The 19,548-nt window shown below is 32.7% G+C and overlaps 1 protein-coding gene across 1 annotated transcript in view; it reads right to left on the bottom strand.

Moving 5' to 3' along the window:
* Window positions 1-15,409, bottom strand: part of LOC128545971 (carbohydrate sulfotransferase 14-like) — a 59,587-nt gene extending 44,178 nt beyond the window's left edge. Inside the window, exon 1 of the mRNA XM_045329421.2 lies at window positions 15,135-15,409. Within this exon, the coding sequence (XP_045185356.2) occupies window positions 15,135-15,392 (258 nt within the window). The 5' untranslated portion in view covers window positions 15,393-15,409. The remainder of the gene's footprint in view (window positions 1-15,134) is intronic.
* Window positions 15,410-19,548: the final 4,139 nt, after the last annotated feature.

Below are 19,548 nucleotides of genomic sequence, written 5' to 3'. Positions count from 1 at the left end.
GTCCCCAAGAACAGCATATTTACCATGCACTTCTGTTCACTTTAAGAAATCGTTTACACGCATATACCTGTATTGATTTGACACATTGCATATGTTTTAGTCCCCATTGTTCTGAACCATATAGTAACACAGCCGGAACTTTTGTATCAAATATTTTATAGAACGTTTTATAAGGTAAACATTGCAAATTTTGTAGAGAATTAAACATATATATCTGAACTTTATTCGCTTTAACCGACATAGCTTCAGCCATATTGTACAAAGACAGTATGTTAGCAAAATATATGCCAACATAGTTAAAACCTTTCACAGTATCTAACACGTTGTTACCAAAGGACCAGCGGTCTCTCCTCGCTAATCGTCCACCTCGCTTAAAGACCAATACTTTTGTTTTAGAAAGTTTTACTGTAAGTTTACTTGAATTACAAAAGGTTTCTAAAATATTTAATTGCCTTTGTAGCCCTACCACAGTATCTGCTAGAAGGGCAATATCATCTGCGAACATAAGTAGGAATATTTCCATAGTATCAGGAAATAACTGGATGTCTCTTTTTTGACATAACAAAGTATACAATTCGTTTATAAACATGGCAAACAAGATGGGACTGAAGTTACACCCCTGTCTTAGTCCAACAGGGCATGAAAATATACCGGTAAAACCTTGTTTTGTTGTACCACAGGCATTAACAGACACAGAAATGGATTGTATAAATGATAATAAACACCATTGTTTTTCAAAATATCTTGAACACCATTGTTTTTCACAATATCATACAATACTGACCGGTCTACTGAATCAAAGGTTTTCTGAAAGTCAATGAAAACTACGTATATCGATTTTCCTTTTACACTTACACATTAGTTAAAAATAGAATACAGTATAAAGGTGTTATCAACTGTACAATAACCAGCTCTAAATCCAGCTTGACATTCTGATATTCTACTATATGCTTATACATAGAAAGTTAACCTTTTGATAAAAAAATATATGTAGACTTTACTTAAAATATTTAACAAAGCAATACCCCTTTAGTTATTTGGATTGCTAACACTTCCCTTCTATTGCAGCGGAATAATTATTGATTTGGCCAACTTATCTGGAAATTTACCTTTTGTAAACAACCTGTTGAACAGTTTTTGTATAAAAGGTAATAATACATTTACGCCATAAACTATATGCTGTGGAATAAGGTTACCACCAGATGCCTTGTGTATATTTAAAGACTTTACAGTATCTACAATCTCGTTATCTGTTATAATAGAATTGAACACTAAGTCCTCGATGTCATCTATATTTATATTCATATCTCTATCGTCCTGTTCATAATCAATATTGTCATCAGCAACATTACCTGCAAACAAGTTGCTAAAAGGTTCAAACCAGGTGTTCAAAGATATATTTGGTTGCGACTTGTGTTTATTTGTCAATTTCTTCAACTCACGCAAAAACATATTTGAATTATTTACAACAGATTCTATTATAGACACATATTATGTATTATATAAGTAACGTTTCCGTCTACACATATTTTTATTAACATGTTAGCTATTTATATAGTCTTTTAAATTATTTTCACATCGGCTGGACCGAAACTTGTTTAAAGCTTTTCTACTCTGTAATTTTGCAGCTTTATAATCACTGTCAAACCATAGTTTATTTTCTTTATGAATAATCGGCCTTCTTGATTTTTGAAATCTAGAACTGCTATCTACTGTAGCCGTTTTCAATTCACATACAATAACGTTTATATCAATATTACTGTCATCCAGCATGTCGTCACCTAAGTGCAAAAAGTCTTTCTTTAAGTTAATGCAGATATCCACTATTTGCACTGAGGTGACGATGTTATCTATCGGGTTGAAAAAGCCATTCAGTATATTTTCCGATAAACATTGTAAACACTCCTTACAATTGACATCATTTAGATTGTAACGCACGTGTAAAGTCTTGTCAGTGATGACGGGTATTTCACCATGACTTAATTTCAGACTTAGACTTATAGGCATATGGCAACTCTCCGTGTTCGGTGAAATCTGGAACTGTTGAATGAGGTCAAAAAAACGTTTAGATGTTATAAAATAGTCAACAGTACTACAGCCATTACTATTAACGAAGGTATAGCCATTAATCTCTGGGTGCACACCAAAACGACCGTTTGCTATAATACAGGAATAAATTTTACAAATTTCTATAAGCTCATGACCGAATTTATTCATCTGGGTGTCAGACAAAGACCTTGCAATAACTGCATCACTGCCAATAATATATCTAAAGTCCGTTAATTCTGGTATATTGACAGAACATGTAACATAGTCTAGCGCGTTAAAAGTTCGGGCATTAAAGTCACCATTTAACAACAATTCTGTATCAACTAACTGATTTGTGATAATACAATCCAACAGTTCTTGTAACCCCGTCATATCCTTATTATCATAAAACGGAGAATTGCCTGGTGGTATATACAATGAAGCATATAGAACATCTCTATCTGTGGTCAGTAATGTTTTATCAAACAATAGCATAACACCAAAAGTAAACCATTCACATACACGTTATACAAAATATGTCATATCACTTTTAATTAAGGCAGTAACACCGCCCATATGCCTTCCACCAGCATTTGATTTTTCAGCACTACAGGAATACACATTATATTCAGGAAAATATTGTTCACAATAATCTGATTCCAGTTCCTATGTTTCTTGAATATCAATGACGTCATGACTTTCCAAAAGTTCCAGTATGTCAAAATTATTGAACTTTGATTTGAAACCTTCTATATTCCATGTCAATAGATTAAGCGTATCTCCTGTATGTATTGGGCTTTGACCTTTATCCTATTTTTTGGTGTAATTGACCTCCGAAGAGACCGTCCACATGACTTAGGTTCGCCGCTATTACCACCCAGCCTGTTACGTACTTCACAGCTGAAAGTTCTAGTTTCTCCATTATAATCATCATCCTCAGAAACCGGTTTATAAGTATGCAGATTTCCACCTTTGAAATACCCACGTTAGCCCTTTCGTTTTAGCTCTTTCAACTGGTGTCGCTGAATGTAGAACAAATCATTAGAAATACGGATGACATTTCTCGTAAGATCATTTTGATATTTAAAGAGTTTAAATTTATCTTCACTTCGTGCAAACTGTGCAATTGCCATCCTTGAACTTTCGCAATCTTTTTCACCAATGCCTTTAACATATTTTATAGTTTCAGCATCGAAATTTTCGACTTCATCAGCAATATCCAGTACTTCTTCCTCGACTACGGCCTTCAGTGGCCTATCATCTGTTTCTATCTCTTCAAGTCCAAATATTCAATCTATCTGATTCAATAATATTTATTTGGTGTTCAATATTACCGAACCGAATTTCACGCAAGTAATATTTCTTGATTGTGGTCCATATACTCTAATTTACCCTCCATACCTCGTAGTCTATCTTCGACGCATTTCTGTTCAGATTTAACAGCTATAACTTTTGATCTAATTGAGCTCATTTCAGACTTTATACTTATCAATTCAGTTTTAACACTCTGGACTACATTTGTGACTCTCGAATTTCATCTGTCGTTTCCAATATAGCTTTCAATTTGTTTGTGTATTTTCATCAAAGATACTGCTTTCAGTTTCTGGTCCAGGGTTGGATTAAACATCTGACGCCAGTACAAGCAATCGTTCAGAATATGATCCATACAGAACACCCACATGAAGAGATAGTTCCTGGTGATATATTTGATGTCCCGTCACTGCCTTCACAAACATTTATTAATGTTACTGCATATTTATCTAGAACATATCTATGGCCACATATCACTCCTTACAGTACAAGCATACTAAACAAGCAGTACAGATTACACGCTAAACTTCTCCATTGGTGTTTGTCCCAGAACTGTTTGCAGAATATTAGCCACATTTTTGACGCCTAGTATGCTTTCTGACGCGTAGAGTATATATACCAATCCTGGCACGATATAAAGACGTCAGTTCCCATAACGGCGGTCAGTTGAGTGTATATATTGTAATATATTGTTACTAGTTCCGCTTAGCTTATAATTTTGACTCTCCTACGCTTCCGTAGAATAAATCATCAATACTGACCAGGTAGATTATCGCTCTGTTTATACACAATTGAGATCTTCAATACATCGCCTTGGGAATACTCCTGCAGAGCATGGTACGAGTAGGTAAGAGTATCTCTGTATACGCTACAGAGCCTATTTAATACAGTGGTAAAATTACTACGATAGAACATCCTGTTTATAATGTTGGTTGTTGTATACTGTTTGACAAATATTTTATTAGGAAAACCATTCGTAAGATTAAAATGAGACAGAGAAGATTCCTTAGGGTAAGGACCCTACATTGATTGGAATATAAGGTAGGCTTTCAATTTATTGAAGAATATCCGAAATGTATGTTTTTACATATGGCAGAAACTTAAATCGCTAGTGTTATATTTTTTGACTTTCTAGATTGACAAACCTAGTGCTATTTTACTTTTATTTTTAAAATGAAGTTAAGATGCTTTTGGCTAAACACAACTAAAACGGTAATAGGTTTGTCAGTATAGCACCCTCTAGCACAAAGGTTTTCGCAATGACACGTACTTTTGCATTTTCGAGTTTCCTTCTATACAAAGTTTATAACCTAAGGAAAATGCCAGTTTTCTATGTTTATTTTTAGTCTCCGGGAGTTACAAAGTCAGAGGCTGCAATAGATGTCCAAATACCACCTGCTGTACGCTCTTTTGGGTACTTGCAATGTGACTATTCTATTAAGAATGTTTCTCTTGCTTAATTCTCTAGCCCATTTATCCAAAAAAAAAAGGTCACTGAGAGAAGGGTGTAACCCCTATTTAATTATATAGGGCGTAACTCGTAACTGCGCGTCAGTGAAAGATGAATGACAAGTGTAGTAATTAATACCGAATCGGTGTTTTCACTACAAATCTAAAAAGGTTAGGTTCAATGTCTGTCAAACATACATAAGTTTTATAATTGTTTTCATTTGCGAAACTATTTTTCAAGGAGGCATGCTTCCTAAACCATGCTAGAAATGTCTCATTTCTTTGATATAAGAAATTACTTAAAACCTAAAACCTTTGATCCACCTGACTCGACTCATAATAATAAAAGGCATGCTTAGTATTTAGCACATTTTCCGTTTCAGTAAGTAACTTTTCTTGCATTTACTGCATGTCTGCTAATTGATTCTATTGCAATGATGGTAGGTTTATAAGCCATGTCCTATAACATGGCTGTTGGGTTAATCCTATAACAGCCAATGATAACAACGTTACACAAATGATTGATTATTGCTTGTCAAAATTATAACCTATGATCTTATATGGTCTTTGACCCCCCGGGTGTGACCTTAATTTTTTTTTTACGTAGTGACCTAGGGTTAACCGTTTAACAATGAGGTAGAACTAAGAGTGCCCTCATGTGAACCACAAGGTCCGGGTTCGAGCCCTAATACGGATCTTGGTATTTTCTCTCCCAGGGTTTAATTTAATGTTTAAAGGTGACAGGAAAGCCACACACTACATCTACATAAATACTGGATAGAACAATAATAAACACAAATTATTGGTCAACTATCTAGACTTCAATAGTCGATTCCCTTTTTATACAATCGATATTTGGTGTGCTTATAGTTTCCTTTGGTAAAGAGAATGCTTATAATATTGGGTATTATACCACCTGTTCAGAAACATTAAAATTCAAACCTCACTTAACATACATCTAACGTTTCAAAACGTTCATTAATTCAGTGCTTGTCCATCCTTGTTTTAAAATGGTCAACATTTTTTGCATTTATGAACTCAGGTGCTACAACCCGATAAGAGAATGAATTTAACCTGATGGATTTATTTGCTCTTGTTTTTCCTAGTTCAATTTCATGCACTCTGATTTCACTAGCAGCAATTTTGAAAAATGCTCACATGTCTTTATCCTCGATATTTTAGTCGACTTTGAATGTCTGAATTAACTCATACGATGTATTGAAATCGAACAAAAAATAGTATGCCACTTTGACACTCTAGCTTCCTTTTGTGCGAGTACAAGAGTACACTACAGCTGTATTCTTCAAACAAAGGGCTTCTACTTACTTTTGCTTTATTAGATCATGATGTAGCTCTATCATCTTTTCTATTCTCGCGAATGATGACTTAACATCACACTTCCTGTCAAAGATGTGATTGCACAAATAGCTGACGTTTTTTTACAAGTACCAGGGTCTTAAATTGACAAGAAGATTTACTGGAACATAACAGGACAGTTTTAAAATAAGTACCTCGTTACTAACACATGTTTCGTTGTGTGTGGTTTTTTTTTGGCAAAATGTAGCCGAAAATGTAAATTTCAAAGTGTGAAAGGCATATTATTTTGAACAGCTATAGACAAACAACAGTCCAAGATATAATATTTGTCACCTTCAGCGAGTTTTAGGAACATTTAATTCAAAGAAAATGAAAAGACAACTTGCTGTGTTCTGCAATTGGCTTTTTCTCGGAAGCATACTAAAAGCCGGAACAAGCCGAAGTCGATGAATTGGTATCCCCCGCCAAATAGGTTTGTGTTGAAGAATGGCAAAGAAATATATTCAGCAAAAATGATGTTACTAAGAGGAAACTAGTTTTATTACACTTGAACTTAAAAGAACAGGAGTTATTAAGCCAGCACGATCAAGAAAGAAATCTGGAAAATTGATGGTAACGGGGGTAAGGGGTTTACAACTTCATACATTGATAAATATTTATGGAAGCTTTAAAGAATTTGAAAAACGAAAGAAATCAATATTTGTGGAAAGAGGGTGATGTTGTTGGGGGCGTAGGGGTGGGGGTCTATGGATAGGGGGTGCTGGGGCGGTTACAGAACGAGAGTACAAAATTCAGTGTTGTTATATTATCTAGTCCTTTTGGGATCATGAAGTTTATTCAACATATATGTAATAGAGTTCCGCTTTAGCAAGTGCTAGGGGCGTGAGAGGTATTGCACATTTCATTACCACTCATGAACAGACTCAATCAAACCAGGTTGGCTATTAGTCTCTTTGGTAGCGTTCTTCACTTCCAAAGGATCTTTTTACAGGTTTTATTAGTAATGCCATTTCCGGTACAGGCATAAGAATTATAAATGCCGTCTGTTTTCACGACCAGGAATAGTTTTTTCTATACTCACTGTTTCTACTTTCTGCTTTTAGGTGAAAGTTACTTTAAACATGAATTCAAACCTATTGAATGTCTCTGTCAACAAATGAAATAAAATATAGTTCCTAAAGGGGTGTCTGTGCACAGGAGAGGTCCAGAAAATATTCTCTAGAAATGTTCAGACGAACATCTAAGATGTAAAAAAATCGAGGGTGATGGTGTCGCATCAATCCAAGATGGCCGCAAAATTTAAAATCTTTCCTTCTTTATTCATTCTATCTATTTTAAGTGTATTTAATAACTAACTTTTAATTTTGTTCTTGATTATTATTTAAAACGCGTGTCTTAATACAAACATATCCTTTTTTTCATACTGATTTCAGCAATTTCGAATATTTCGGAATTTTAGTGAGAAAAGAAAATAGCTAAAAGTAGCTGATTTTTTTTCAATATATTCTTTTCTGTGTGTTATAGATTTTTAGTTTATAGGCAAAACATCCATAAATGTTTGTTATACTTTGGAAACATTAACATAGAAAAAAATATAAGCTTATTTACCATTTCTGAATGGACATTTGTAACATGCACAGCTCTGCAAGTGGGTTGGGTAAATCAACCCCAGTAATCAGCAAATCTGGAATTCAAATAATTCGAAGGATTCAATTTTTGCTATCTATTGAATGCATATTCTTTTAATTGATCCTTTAAAAGTCATTAAAAGTACAATTTTGAGTGGGTGGGGTAAATATTGATCATTTTCTTTAGATCATATACTTGGCCAGTTTTCTTAATTTCTTTTATCATGAGCACTTTAAACAGATTCAGAATTTAGAACAAACCAAAACAAATGCTTGCATTGAAAATTTATGTCTCAGCAGCTTCTTAGTGGTTGTTAGCTAGGATGTTTTAAAAATAACATTTTCTTTTCCATCTGCTTTTACTCAGATGTTTCTGTCTTCGATTTAGTACGCACAATATTGAGCGGAAAAAACACACACAATGGCTATGTTGAAATTTACTCTACTTACCCACTGCTCACTAGATGGTAAAATGCTGTGCTGGTTGTTTTATTTACAAGCTATTTGTAGCTTTTTTAATTACTGGAAATAATTCACATACAAGATTAGCAGAATGAAGATAAGAAAAATACTATTCATAATTACATTTATGCATTGTATATGGCAACACACTAACACTGTTGTAATAAATTTTCCATCAAATAATCTTTGAAATGCTTATGAGATTTACAAGATCAACTGAGATGTTCTAAAATTTAATAAGCCATGCAGAAACAAAAGTTTTTAAGACTTCTATTTAATTGGTTTGATCTAAGGGTATTCCATTTTCGAGTTCGAATGAAATTGGATTTAAAATGTCCTTGAACTGCAGGTACCTTCTATGAATTTAGCCAAATATTAATTCGAAGAACCAATATTAAGAATTTCAAGAAGAAAAATTTATATGTGGGTTTCTAAAGTGGACACAAAATGTAAAATACTAACACAATCGATGACTTTCTTAAAAGCATTATGATTCTTGAAGCAGTTAAGAGAACTTCCGTGAAAGTTAAAAAAGTGTACTTTAAAACCCTTATTTATCAATATTTTGACTACCTGTAATTAATGCAAGTCAATGGAATGACCCAAATCATTACACTCTTTTCTCATTACTAGAAAACCCTATCCACATTGATTAATTTGTACAGTCCAGTATTTCTAACACATTGAACCTTGCATGACACAAGTAAAGCATGCTTTACTGGGTTTTGTTTTCCTTGAATATTTAAAGATTTAAATTCTTTTATATTACCATTATTAGAACAGATGCACCAGACTGCACTTTAAATATACTGAAAATGATAAAATGTTAAGGGTAGTGTTTCCGGAAGCTCAGAGCACATAAAACAAAAACCAGAGGCAAGCATGGCAAAAACTAATTTCATTTAAAGTGAAATGTGAAAGGATTACTTTGTAACTCGAATTGAAAACTTTAGTACAAGTGGCATTTTAGGTAATTCTTCATACCTAAAAACATTAAAGTTCCAACTGTCTAGTATTACAAAAACATTGAAATAATATAGTACAGTAGAGTATTGTAAACAATAGGAGCAGACTGGCAGTCATGGAACGCCTTTCATATTAAACCTAATTTTGGCCCTTTAAACTGAATACCCTTAAAGCAACATACCTCCAGATTTGGCTAAAAAAACTTTTTTCTCAAATTGAAGTTTGGTCATATTATGAAAATTAGAATATGAGTTTTTAATTCTAAAAGATTTAAAAGTTCCAGAATAGAAAAAAGATATGACCGCGTCGGTAATCGAACCCTGGATCGCCGGGGAAATAAAGACATTTTCCCGTTGTCGTTACCAAAAGCGTTACAGCTAAAGTAGTGAAAAAGCAGTTCAAAATATAAATATTTATAATCGAGACATTTTACCTTGAGTAAAAGCGTGAGAAACGCTTTCAGATTTTCATCGTAAAAGGTAGTAAAACTGCAAATTCTCACGTGTTTCCGTGACATTAAGTTTGTCAATAATTAAGTTTTAAAGCGGTCTTAAGAAAGATAGCATCTATTTCAAGATATCTAAAAGTATTGTTGTCGAACAATCTGGAGGCATGCCGCTTTAAATCTAAGCGAGAGAAGTACACATAGTTGTGTAACTGATTTTAAGAGACAATTATTGTTTTTAAATGCCTTTACCATACAACTGGTAGAAGATGCACAAATGAGGCCAATATTAGAAAATAATATAATGTCGCATATGTCTTATATCAGGACGTGTTGTCCACATAGTCATACAGCTATAAATTCATTGTTCACACCATACCGAATTTATTTAGCGTCTTCTTGTGTTAAACACAATCGAACGAAAGCCATTTAAAGATAGTGACAGCCACTCAGAGACTTAAATGCCTCCCCTAAATGTCCAATTATAAGATGATATAATCAGAGGACCAAGTAGCCAGAAAGAAATAAATGTTAAGACGGTTGCGTCCAGTTAACACAGCTTAGCTCATTTTGATCTGACAGCCACGTTCTTTATCACGCACCATGTACAGCACTTTCACATGTACGCCCAACATGTAAGTCACCTATGAATGATGTGACCTTGTCTACAGAACGTATTGTTATGTGAAATGTTTGTGTTGTTTTGTCAAAGAGTGGTATGAAATTGTCAATATAATATATAACAGCTATGTTGTTATGTGTTATTACCTGTATTCAAGTGACAAAAATACCCCCTAAATTGCTTCTCTAACTGAACCATTCGACATAAAATAGCCCTGGGATTTAGTATACAATCAGACAGACTGGTTTTGCAGTGCAGTGTTATTTTTCTAGGCATTCAAAACAGTTGCACACACACACACACACACACACACACACACACACACACACACACACATATATGTGGCAAGCCATGACAAAATGGTCCCAAATGACATTTTTATGGAAACTGAGTTGTTCACATATTCTGAACTGTACATGTGTCCTTAACATAAATTCAAAATTTTAGACCTGCATCTTTTAAAATAACAAAATTATAGCATTTTTTGTACAATAACTCCCCATCGCAAACTTGCATTTTTTGTATAATAGTAATGACAAATAATAAAATCATTTACTTTTATCATATATTTTAATTTCGTATTCTACCATCAATATCTAAAGTATTTAACACGATTAGCACAGTTGATAATTCCTTCTTGCTATAAATATGCTATTTTATATTAAAAAATTGTCACAATTCATGTTTCCATAGCAACAAAATACAAGAATTGCTTTAAATGTCAATTTAACAAACATTTTAGTCTACATTTGATACTAAAAATGTAAATTTATAAAATGTATATTAATTCTCTAAAAGAACTAGAATTTGTGAATTTTCTGATTTATATTCAACTCAAAAATATCTAAAACCAATTCCATCAATATCTAATATTTGTAATATGTCATTCAACTTCAAATGTACTTAAGATGCATCGCTCAATGACTGTTAATTGAAAATCAAAAGTATCAGATGAGTGATAATTATATAACATTAAATTGTTAACATTATTATAATTAAAAGTCATATAACTCTGGTATGAAAGCAGATAAACTTAATACTCGAGTTCTGTTTCCATGGCAACAGAATTTTATATAAAATAAAGAATTCATTTTAACATCTATTTCCTTCATTTTTCACATAAATTTTCAAGTAAAAGTATCATTTCAAAATATTCTTCCTGGATGTTAGCTTTTTTCAACTTATATAGTTGCATAAAATATATCTTCAGTAAAATATTTAACATTTAGGTAATTACTTCAACAATGTTCAAATGTAGAAAATCATCAAAATGATCAATAAATATGTTTAACTTTGCTTAATGTATAAATCATGTGTATGTAGAGCTCCATTCATAATTTTATGTCATGCAGTACTAAACTGTAGATTGTTGAAAAATCTTCCAGTGTTTTTTTATGAATTTCATATTTAGACTGTGTTCAGCCTTACATAGATACAGTGTCTCTATATCTAACCAATGCATACTATTGCTGACATAATGTAGCATTTGTTCATATTCATATATGGAATTTTGGTCAAGTACACCTTTAAAAATTCAAAAACACTTTCAAGTTAATTAAAATTTCAGAAAGTACCAAAATGAGCTGAGCTCTTTCTCTGTATTACTTTAAATGTTAAACACTTTTTCCATTCATTTTGTTTTACATGACTGAGTTCTCAATTTTAATGGCTTTGGCACTGCTAATTTTGAGCATACATTGTTGTTGCTGCAAAGGGGCACTATTTCATTATACAAGTACAACTGTCGACTGGCATCCAGCTCAGGAATGGTAATACGGTTGAAGAATTTGCGTCATGCCAATCACCTGCCTAAAATATTAATCTCTGTCTCTGTGTTGAAGTTATAATCCTTCAAGAATACTATACTAAGTCACGCAGAAGACATTCTGTAATGATAAATGTATCAAATATTTAAGAAAAAGAACACTAATAACCTTTTTTTCAATCCTGAACAACAGTTGTCCATAAGACAGCTCACACATAATTACATTAAATTACATGTTAGAATTTTATTATAGTAATGACAACCTCTTTTCATCAAAAATTTCATCCATTGCACATATTTTACATCAAGTAAGGACCATGATTTTGATCTTGCTTTAACAAATAGTTCTTTAATCTGGATAAGAAAAAAATAGTTATTGTATTACAATTATGTTATTTCTGTTGAACTGGCTTGCAGTGAGATACAAACTCTTTAACAACATAAAAGGAAACAGAAAATGTGACACCTTAATATAAGTGGCCTGATTACAGACATGAACTCTGTAGCAAGTTTTATCAATACTTGATTATTACAAAAAACTGCTTAAAGAGGTGACAAGCCAAATATACCTAAACATGTTCTGGACTGAATTCTGCAAGCCAGGCCTCAATCAGGTTGCAGTCCAAGTCAATCATGTAGACCCATCATAACAAGCCACATTCCAGAACTGAAATAAGGATATATTTAAACAATGAATTCTTAGACAATAACTTTTAAGTAGCAGTAGTGTAGTCCTAAGAATATAACATAGCATCACTTTATTACAACAATTAAATACCAGCTACACAGTTGAATTTTTTAATACAATATGCTATGTAAGTATGCAATATTCAGATTGTAAATCAATGTTTATCAGTGGAGATAAGATGTTTCATTTACATAAACGTATGTATATTATATAGATAAACTGGAAACCAGTGACTCTCCAAACTGAAGTGTATGATCACACTGTAAAATTAAATATTTCAACATCAAGTTCTGTGAGTTTTATAAATATTTTTTTGGAAATCCTTACCTTATTAGAACACTTTTCTTATTTTGTCCAATATAATTGTCCATATGTAATGAAACCTTCTTTTATCCATAGCCATGATGCTCCTCTTCCAACAGCTGTACTGTACTTTTCATACACTAGGTAGAAAATCTGAGAGCCTTAAAAACAAGAACAATTTATGAGAAATGTATCAAAATCCTGATCAAAATAGGGTGAATCAACACTGACCAAAAATGTCCATCATTTCTTATAGGCACTGCTTGACAAAAACTTGCATTTGTCAAAATTTAATTGAATTCTGTTTATTCTGTGAATTCTGAAGTGCTTATTATACAGCATCTTTATTATAAACCAATGCAGTATTTTCAACCCCATTTCAGGGATTTACAAAAAATTCAGTGAAAAAAAAAAAAAAAAACAAGCAAAGAAATTAATAGTAAAATCAAGTCTTAAAAACACAACTTTCTTTTCACTTAACAAAATTTCTGTTATTAAGGTGTCATTGTAGATTCAAATGTAAAATGTGCACTGTAGGTTTGTAGGTTTTATTTGTAGAACCATGGTTGTTTTGAAGACTGTGGAATTTAAGTTCGTGATACTGCAGTATATGGAATTTCATATTTAAAATTGATATTATATTAAATGCATTTGCATTGAGAAATCAATACTGACACTGATATGAATGTAAACACTAACTTTAAATATTATACCTGCATGAGAACACACAGCAACTCCACCTGCTGAGCATAGTATGTGTACAGTACTTGTTGAGCATAGTCAAAACTGCAGTGAACCTTTATATCTCATAATGCTGGAGGTTGTCCTGAAAAATATAAACAAAGAATTATTCATTTATTTAGTAGCCTACCAGTATGCTGTCTGTCAGTACTGACAGTAGTGGGAATAAAAAAAAAGCACTATAAATTGCATGTAGATTTTTTAAAGAAATTTTCAAGGTCTATTTTAGTTGCTGTTACAACAAAAAGTGACAATTTAAAACATCACTTTTCCTGTGTATTTTCTTTTCTAATTGTCATAGATTCTACTGTATGTAAATAATTTAAATATTAATGCCCATGTAATTATTCCCAGTTTACATCTGTGACAGTTAAAGAAAATGTACAATATTCCTGTTTATTTACAATTTCTGGATAGAAAATGTCCTACAGAATGTACTTAATATAGTAGATACCTGACTGTCTTGGTTGCAAGTATATTCTGCCATCATGAAAATTTACAATTATACAGAAAAAAATATTAAAAGTATGTGACAGCAGACAGTCAAATCAAAAAGTCAACAGACAACACGGCCATTTTTCGCTGCCAAGTTTTATCTTCGATACATCAACAAAAGAAGCGGTCTGTTCATTCATTTTTTACTTAAGTTACGAATGAATTTATGATGAAAATAAACACTTACCATAACAACCAATAAATCCACCATGCGCTTTAAATATCCGCGTATATTCAGAGCAATAACTGCATGTTTTCTCTAACCCATTTTCACACATGTATATACACCGTTAATGGCGTGTAGATTTCAAAGGGAAACAATCCGCTAATTCACTTATTATTTGTGATATTTCACTAAGTACTTTATTCTAGTATGATAACTAAATGTTGAAACGTTTAAACTTAAAAATCTTCGTCCGATATTATTGATTTTAACTCTAATGGCTGTTGCTTTAAAAACAAATTAATAAAACAATTATCTGATTAAGTGACGTCTACTTCAACGTCATTTTACCGATATCGAGGCTTGTGTCATTTCGGATAAAAATGTCATGGCGGGACACACACACACATATAAATATACATATATATTATATAAGATTACATGGTCAGTTTACAAACCCAGTTCTCATAAAATAACTGAGATATAAATATCATTCTTAAGCTTATGGGACATATATTTAAACAGCGTATTTTTATCTAAGGTTCTAAAATCTATGAAATTGAATCAAGTATACACCCCTTATACTTCACTGTGTAAATATGTTGCATTCTTGTCACAGTTTAAAAAATATTTGACGTGGTAAGGAAGTAATATTTGGATTCCTGGCAAGTTTTTAAATGGCCCATAAGTCAGGCATCTTGGATTTTAAATGCGAGTTAGGGTTTCCATACGGCTGTGCTAATATACCTACATATATAGTTTTGATATAATCACTTCTTTCGTCCTTCCAGTAATGATAAGTTTCATTTGGTCTCCTATTATCGTTACTGGAATCATTTGCGTTGTTAGTATATTGCGTTCTTTGCTGTTTCATTGACTTGTTTTCTGTTATGTATCTAGCTCCTTCGTTTTCCTGTTGAACGTTCTCCATGACTGTCTGTTGAACTTTGGAAGTAGTAATTGTTATTTCGCTTTGAGGAAGTTCCAATCGGCGTTCTCTTTCAATCATTCGTATTGAAATATACTTTAGTACTGCAGATATACAAACAAAAACAAATGACAAAATGCATATTACCTGATGCTGTTGTTCTTTAAAGAAGAAATAATAAATATAACCTATAGATGTTTTACGTCTCTATTTGATAAACAACATTTTTATAAAGGGAATATCATGATTTTAAATACTAAATACTACATTCTAATCACTGCTATTTGATTTCTGATCACTTTTTGCAATTTCAGAATTTTGAAGTTTGTTTTTGAAAGGCTCAGCGTTGCTTTTCCTGCGATGTCTATCTTTCTTGAACTCTGGGAATACCAACATTTTTGAAATCTGAAAACGCATTGCGTTTATTTATACTCATTATAAAATCTTACAATGTGATCTAATGAGTTGGTTGAAATTTATAGAAACTAGTGTAATGTAAAGAGAACAAGTTTACCTTAAGAATACTGTCAAGAGGGGAATGCATGGTCGTGTGGTTAAGGTCGCTGAATTTGAATCACTTGTCTCTCACCTCTTCATTTGAAGAAGCGATCAAGCTGTATTACGAAGTGCAGATTTCCTTGATGGAATAATGCAGGAAGGGGAAACTGAGGTCTTCTACCACGATATAAAATTGTCATATGATATATAACAGTAGAAATATGACATATACAGTATAGCGGGTTAATTTTGCAGGCGAAAATATCTGTGGTTTCATCCTTACATGGGCCTAAGTTATTTCTGTGTTGTTTTTTTATTCTTCGACCTTCAAGAAAAGCAGACATTTATTTTTGCATAAACCAGAAGTAAATTCGGCGCATGGGAAATAGCTATCGCATTTACTATGTCATAATTGATTATTAAGGACTCAATGATATCGTTATCATCAGTTATGTCTTAATGGCATTATTTAGGTCTGAATCTAGGACAGTGAAGTAGGCGCAGCAGATTTATCCGTCTTCTTTGGAAATAGGGTCTTTCTGTCTCAAATATTGCAAAATGTTCATTTTTATTTTCCCAAATTAATATAACTTTTGCCAAACTTTTCATAAACCTAGCGTGTTTGGTTATATAAACTTGTACGATTACACGCCCGAAACTGTAACCATTTATTTGTAGATACTAGATTGATACAATAACAAAAGCACAATCGATACGTTGAATAACTTTTCAGCAGACTCGTAAGATAAAGATTACGGCCCATTATATTAAGTGAAAAATCAAAGTTTATTTTTGGGTCACAACACTAAGCTGATAGTTTAATTGTGCGGAATTTATTTCGCAGAAAAGCAGAAATAAAAACCCGCAAAATTAATCCGCTATTATATATGTATACGATAACTGTTAAACCCAACAAAAAGAGTATTTCAAGAGTATTTGTCCACTTATAAAGACATTGCCTAATTTTAAATATGGATATAACTGTTCATAACAGTTGTCAGAAAAGTCGCGTAAGATGGACTTACAGAAGTCAGCATTATTTCCAAAAATGTCATCAAATATATTAAGGCATTGCGTTTAATTATATTTAACTAATATTGGAAAAAAGAATGAAAATAGAAGTTTCTGAAATTGTTGCCATCTTTGTTTGCAATTCTTAATAAAAGCAAAATGGTATGATACTTTAAGGTTTTAGTTATATAAAAATGTTATAGCCCACCCGCTTAGCTCAGTAGGTAGGAGCATGGGTCTTAGTATCGCGAGGTCGTGAGTTCGATCATCGGGCAGGGCGTATGTTCTCCGTGACTATTTGATAAACGACACTGTGTCTGAAATCATTAGTCCTCTATCTCTGATCCATGATGGGATGTTGGCAGTTACTTGCGGAGAACAGGTTTGTACTAGTACAGAATCCACGAACACTGGTTTGGTTAATTACCCACCGTTATATGACTGAAGAACTGTTGAAAAACGGCGTTAAACCCAAAACAATCAAACAAACAAACTCTAGTATAGCATGTTTAATCCGAAGGAAAGATGATTGGCTACGTCAAGGACACAGGATACAAATCATCAAAAATTGAACAAACATTATAAGTGCTTCATAACGTCTAATTTCTTTAATATATATTCCTCTAACATGAGGCAGACGTGTTTCTTTGATTTTGACTCTTATCATAATTATAAATATTATATAATTATCATAAAAATATCATATTACTATTTCTGTGGAGATTATGTTGAAAATTGGAAATAATGGATATGAATGTATTTTGCATCTTTTCTTCCTTCTATGTTGCTGTGTCTTCATGAATTTACATAGCATATTACCTGCCATTAATCTGTAAAGCATACCTACGTTAGAGATTTAATTGGATATTTGATATACGGTATCGAAAAATAGGGGTTAAGGGAAACTAGGCCCTGCGACATACGAGGGTTGTTCAATAAATACCCGGAAAAGTGCTCTCATTTCTTTATTTCTGATCTCATTTTGCTAAAATTTGTAAATATGACGGATATGAACATACTGAATGCAAATACCTTAATTACAGACTTTAGAACATGCACATTATTTATTTGTCGTCTCCTAGGCAACGCCATCATCTCAAAAATGGCCCAACGTCATTATGATGCTGTCATATCACACTCAATTAATCAATACAACTCGTGATTACCTTTGATTCAATGTTTATCACCATTAAATCCATTTTTACACCTTCCTAAGAATAAATAAATACTGTTCATATGATGTTCCTGTTGTATTAAAGAAATTGGACACTGATCTGATGCCCTATCAAGGAGCTTTTTTATTTATTAAATGTGACTGAGCGTTATTTTTCATGTCTGTAACACAGGTCGTCAGCAATATTCTCTTGACCACTTTTAAACGTCACATCCCACTAATAAAATTTTGTTTTCTTCAGGGCATTGTCCCTTAAACCTTTTTCAGCATAGCATTTGTCTCTTTCCACGATTTTCGATTTAGAACACAAAATGTTAACTCACATCTCCGTTCAACACTGATTTTCAAGCGACGACCATCTCAGTATGCCTGCCAAATATTTTAATGATGTCACATTTATAATTTGACGTTATTGGCGTAACGCTTACTTTTCATAATAATATTCACCCAATTTAAGAAAAGGTAGCTTGAAAAATAGGTAAGTGGCAAGTAATGTTTTAGCGCATGTAAAATAGAAAAAGAGACAAAATTGGGCCGGATGACGTCACATGACGTTGCCATGGGGACTCGCATTTACTTATTATTTATCCAAAGACAATCTAATTTTGACATATCAACTCAGTATTCCCTAGTCTACATTTTGTAGCATTTTCATTAATTTTTGATGATACATGAAGAATTGAGAGCACTTTTCCGGGTATTTATTGAACGCCCCTCGTAAGAGATAAACTTACACAATGCAGCCTGTAGAAAGAAAACGCACATGAGTAATCGATGTGGGTAAGGTAAAGTACTTACTATACAAAATGGTGTGAACTTTAAAAAAAATGATATACCTTAAGAAATGCAATCAGTACAAAAATATAAGTGAATTTATATCCTGCATCACTCTGAACTGAAGATATGCTGTGAACAAGATTGTATTTGTGGGGCAATACCCCAGGGGTGAGACAATAGCTATCGGTGTTTTGACTGAAACTTGGTATCCGTGCAAGAAACAACACAAGTTTGAAAATTCAGACTTGAGCTAGAATGGATATAAATTAAGTGTTACTAATAGAAAAACAATAAACTGATGTTGTGATCACGTGCAGAAGCATGATTTGTTTAAAACAAGCAGCCATACACATAGTGGGTGTGTATAAACGATCGGCTCTATTGACTGGTAATCAGTTCGTTGTTAAATTCTTCGCTGAAAACATTTTACAGAATTATGAAAATATATTTATAATTCGCGATTTGAATTTGCATATAAACATTGACTACAGTGATATTACTAACTTCGAGAAGCAATGGGCCTGGAATAACATATTTATTTCTGTACTCACACAGGAGGCTTGCTTGGATCTAGTCACTTAATGGTGTTCATGTATAGAAATTTGAGCCTGTTATATGATTACTAGTTTTTGAGGTTGTCTTAAATGTTATAAAAGAGACTATTATTTGTATGAGATATCATTTAAAAACTTAGAAGTTCTAAATAATCAGAATGTTCTAATGACCTGCGTGCAATCTGATTCAACGAATATCAAGTTTGTGAATTAGTTTGAATCG

Source organism: Mercenaria mercenaria, chromosome 7, assembly GCF_021730395.1.
Source record: "Mercenaria mercenaria strain notata chromosome 7, MADL_Memer_1, whole genome shotgun sequence".
Taxonomy (NCBI): domain Eukaryota; kingdom Metazoa; phylum Mollusca; class Bivalvia; order Venerida; family Veneridae; genus Mercenaria; species Mercenaria mercenaria.
Note: the sequence above shows the minus strand (reverse complement) of the source record. Positions and strands in the feature narration are given on the sequence as shown.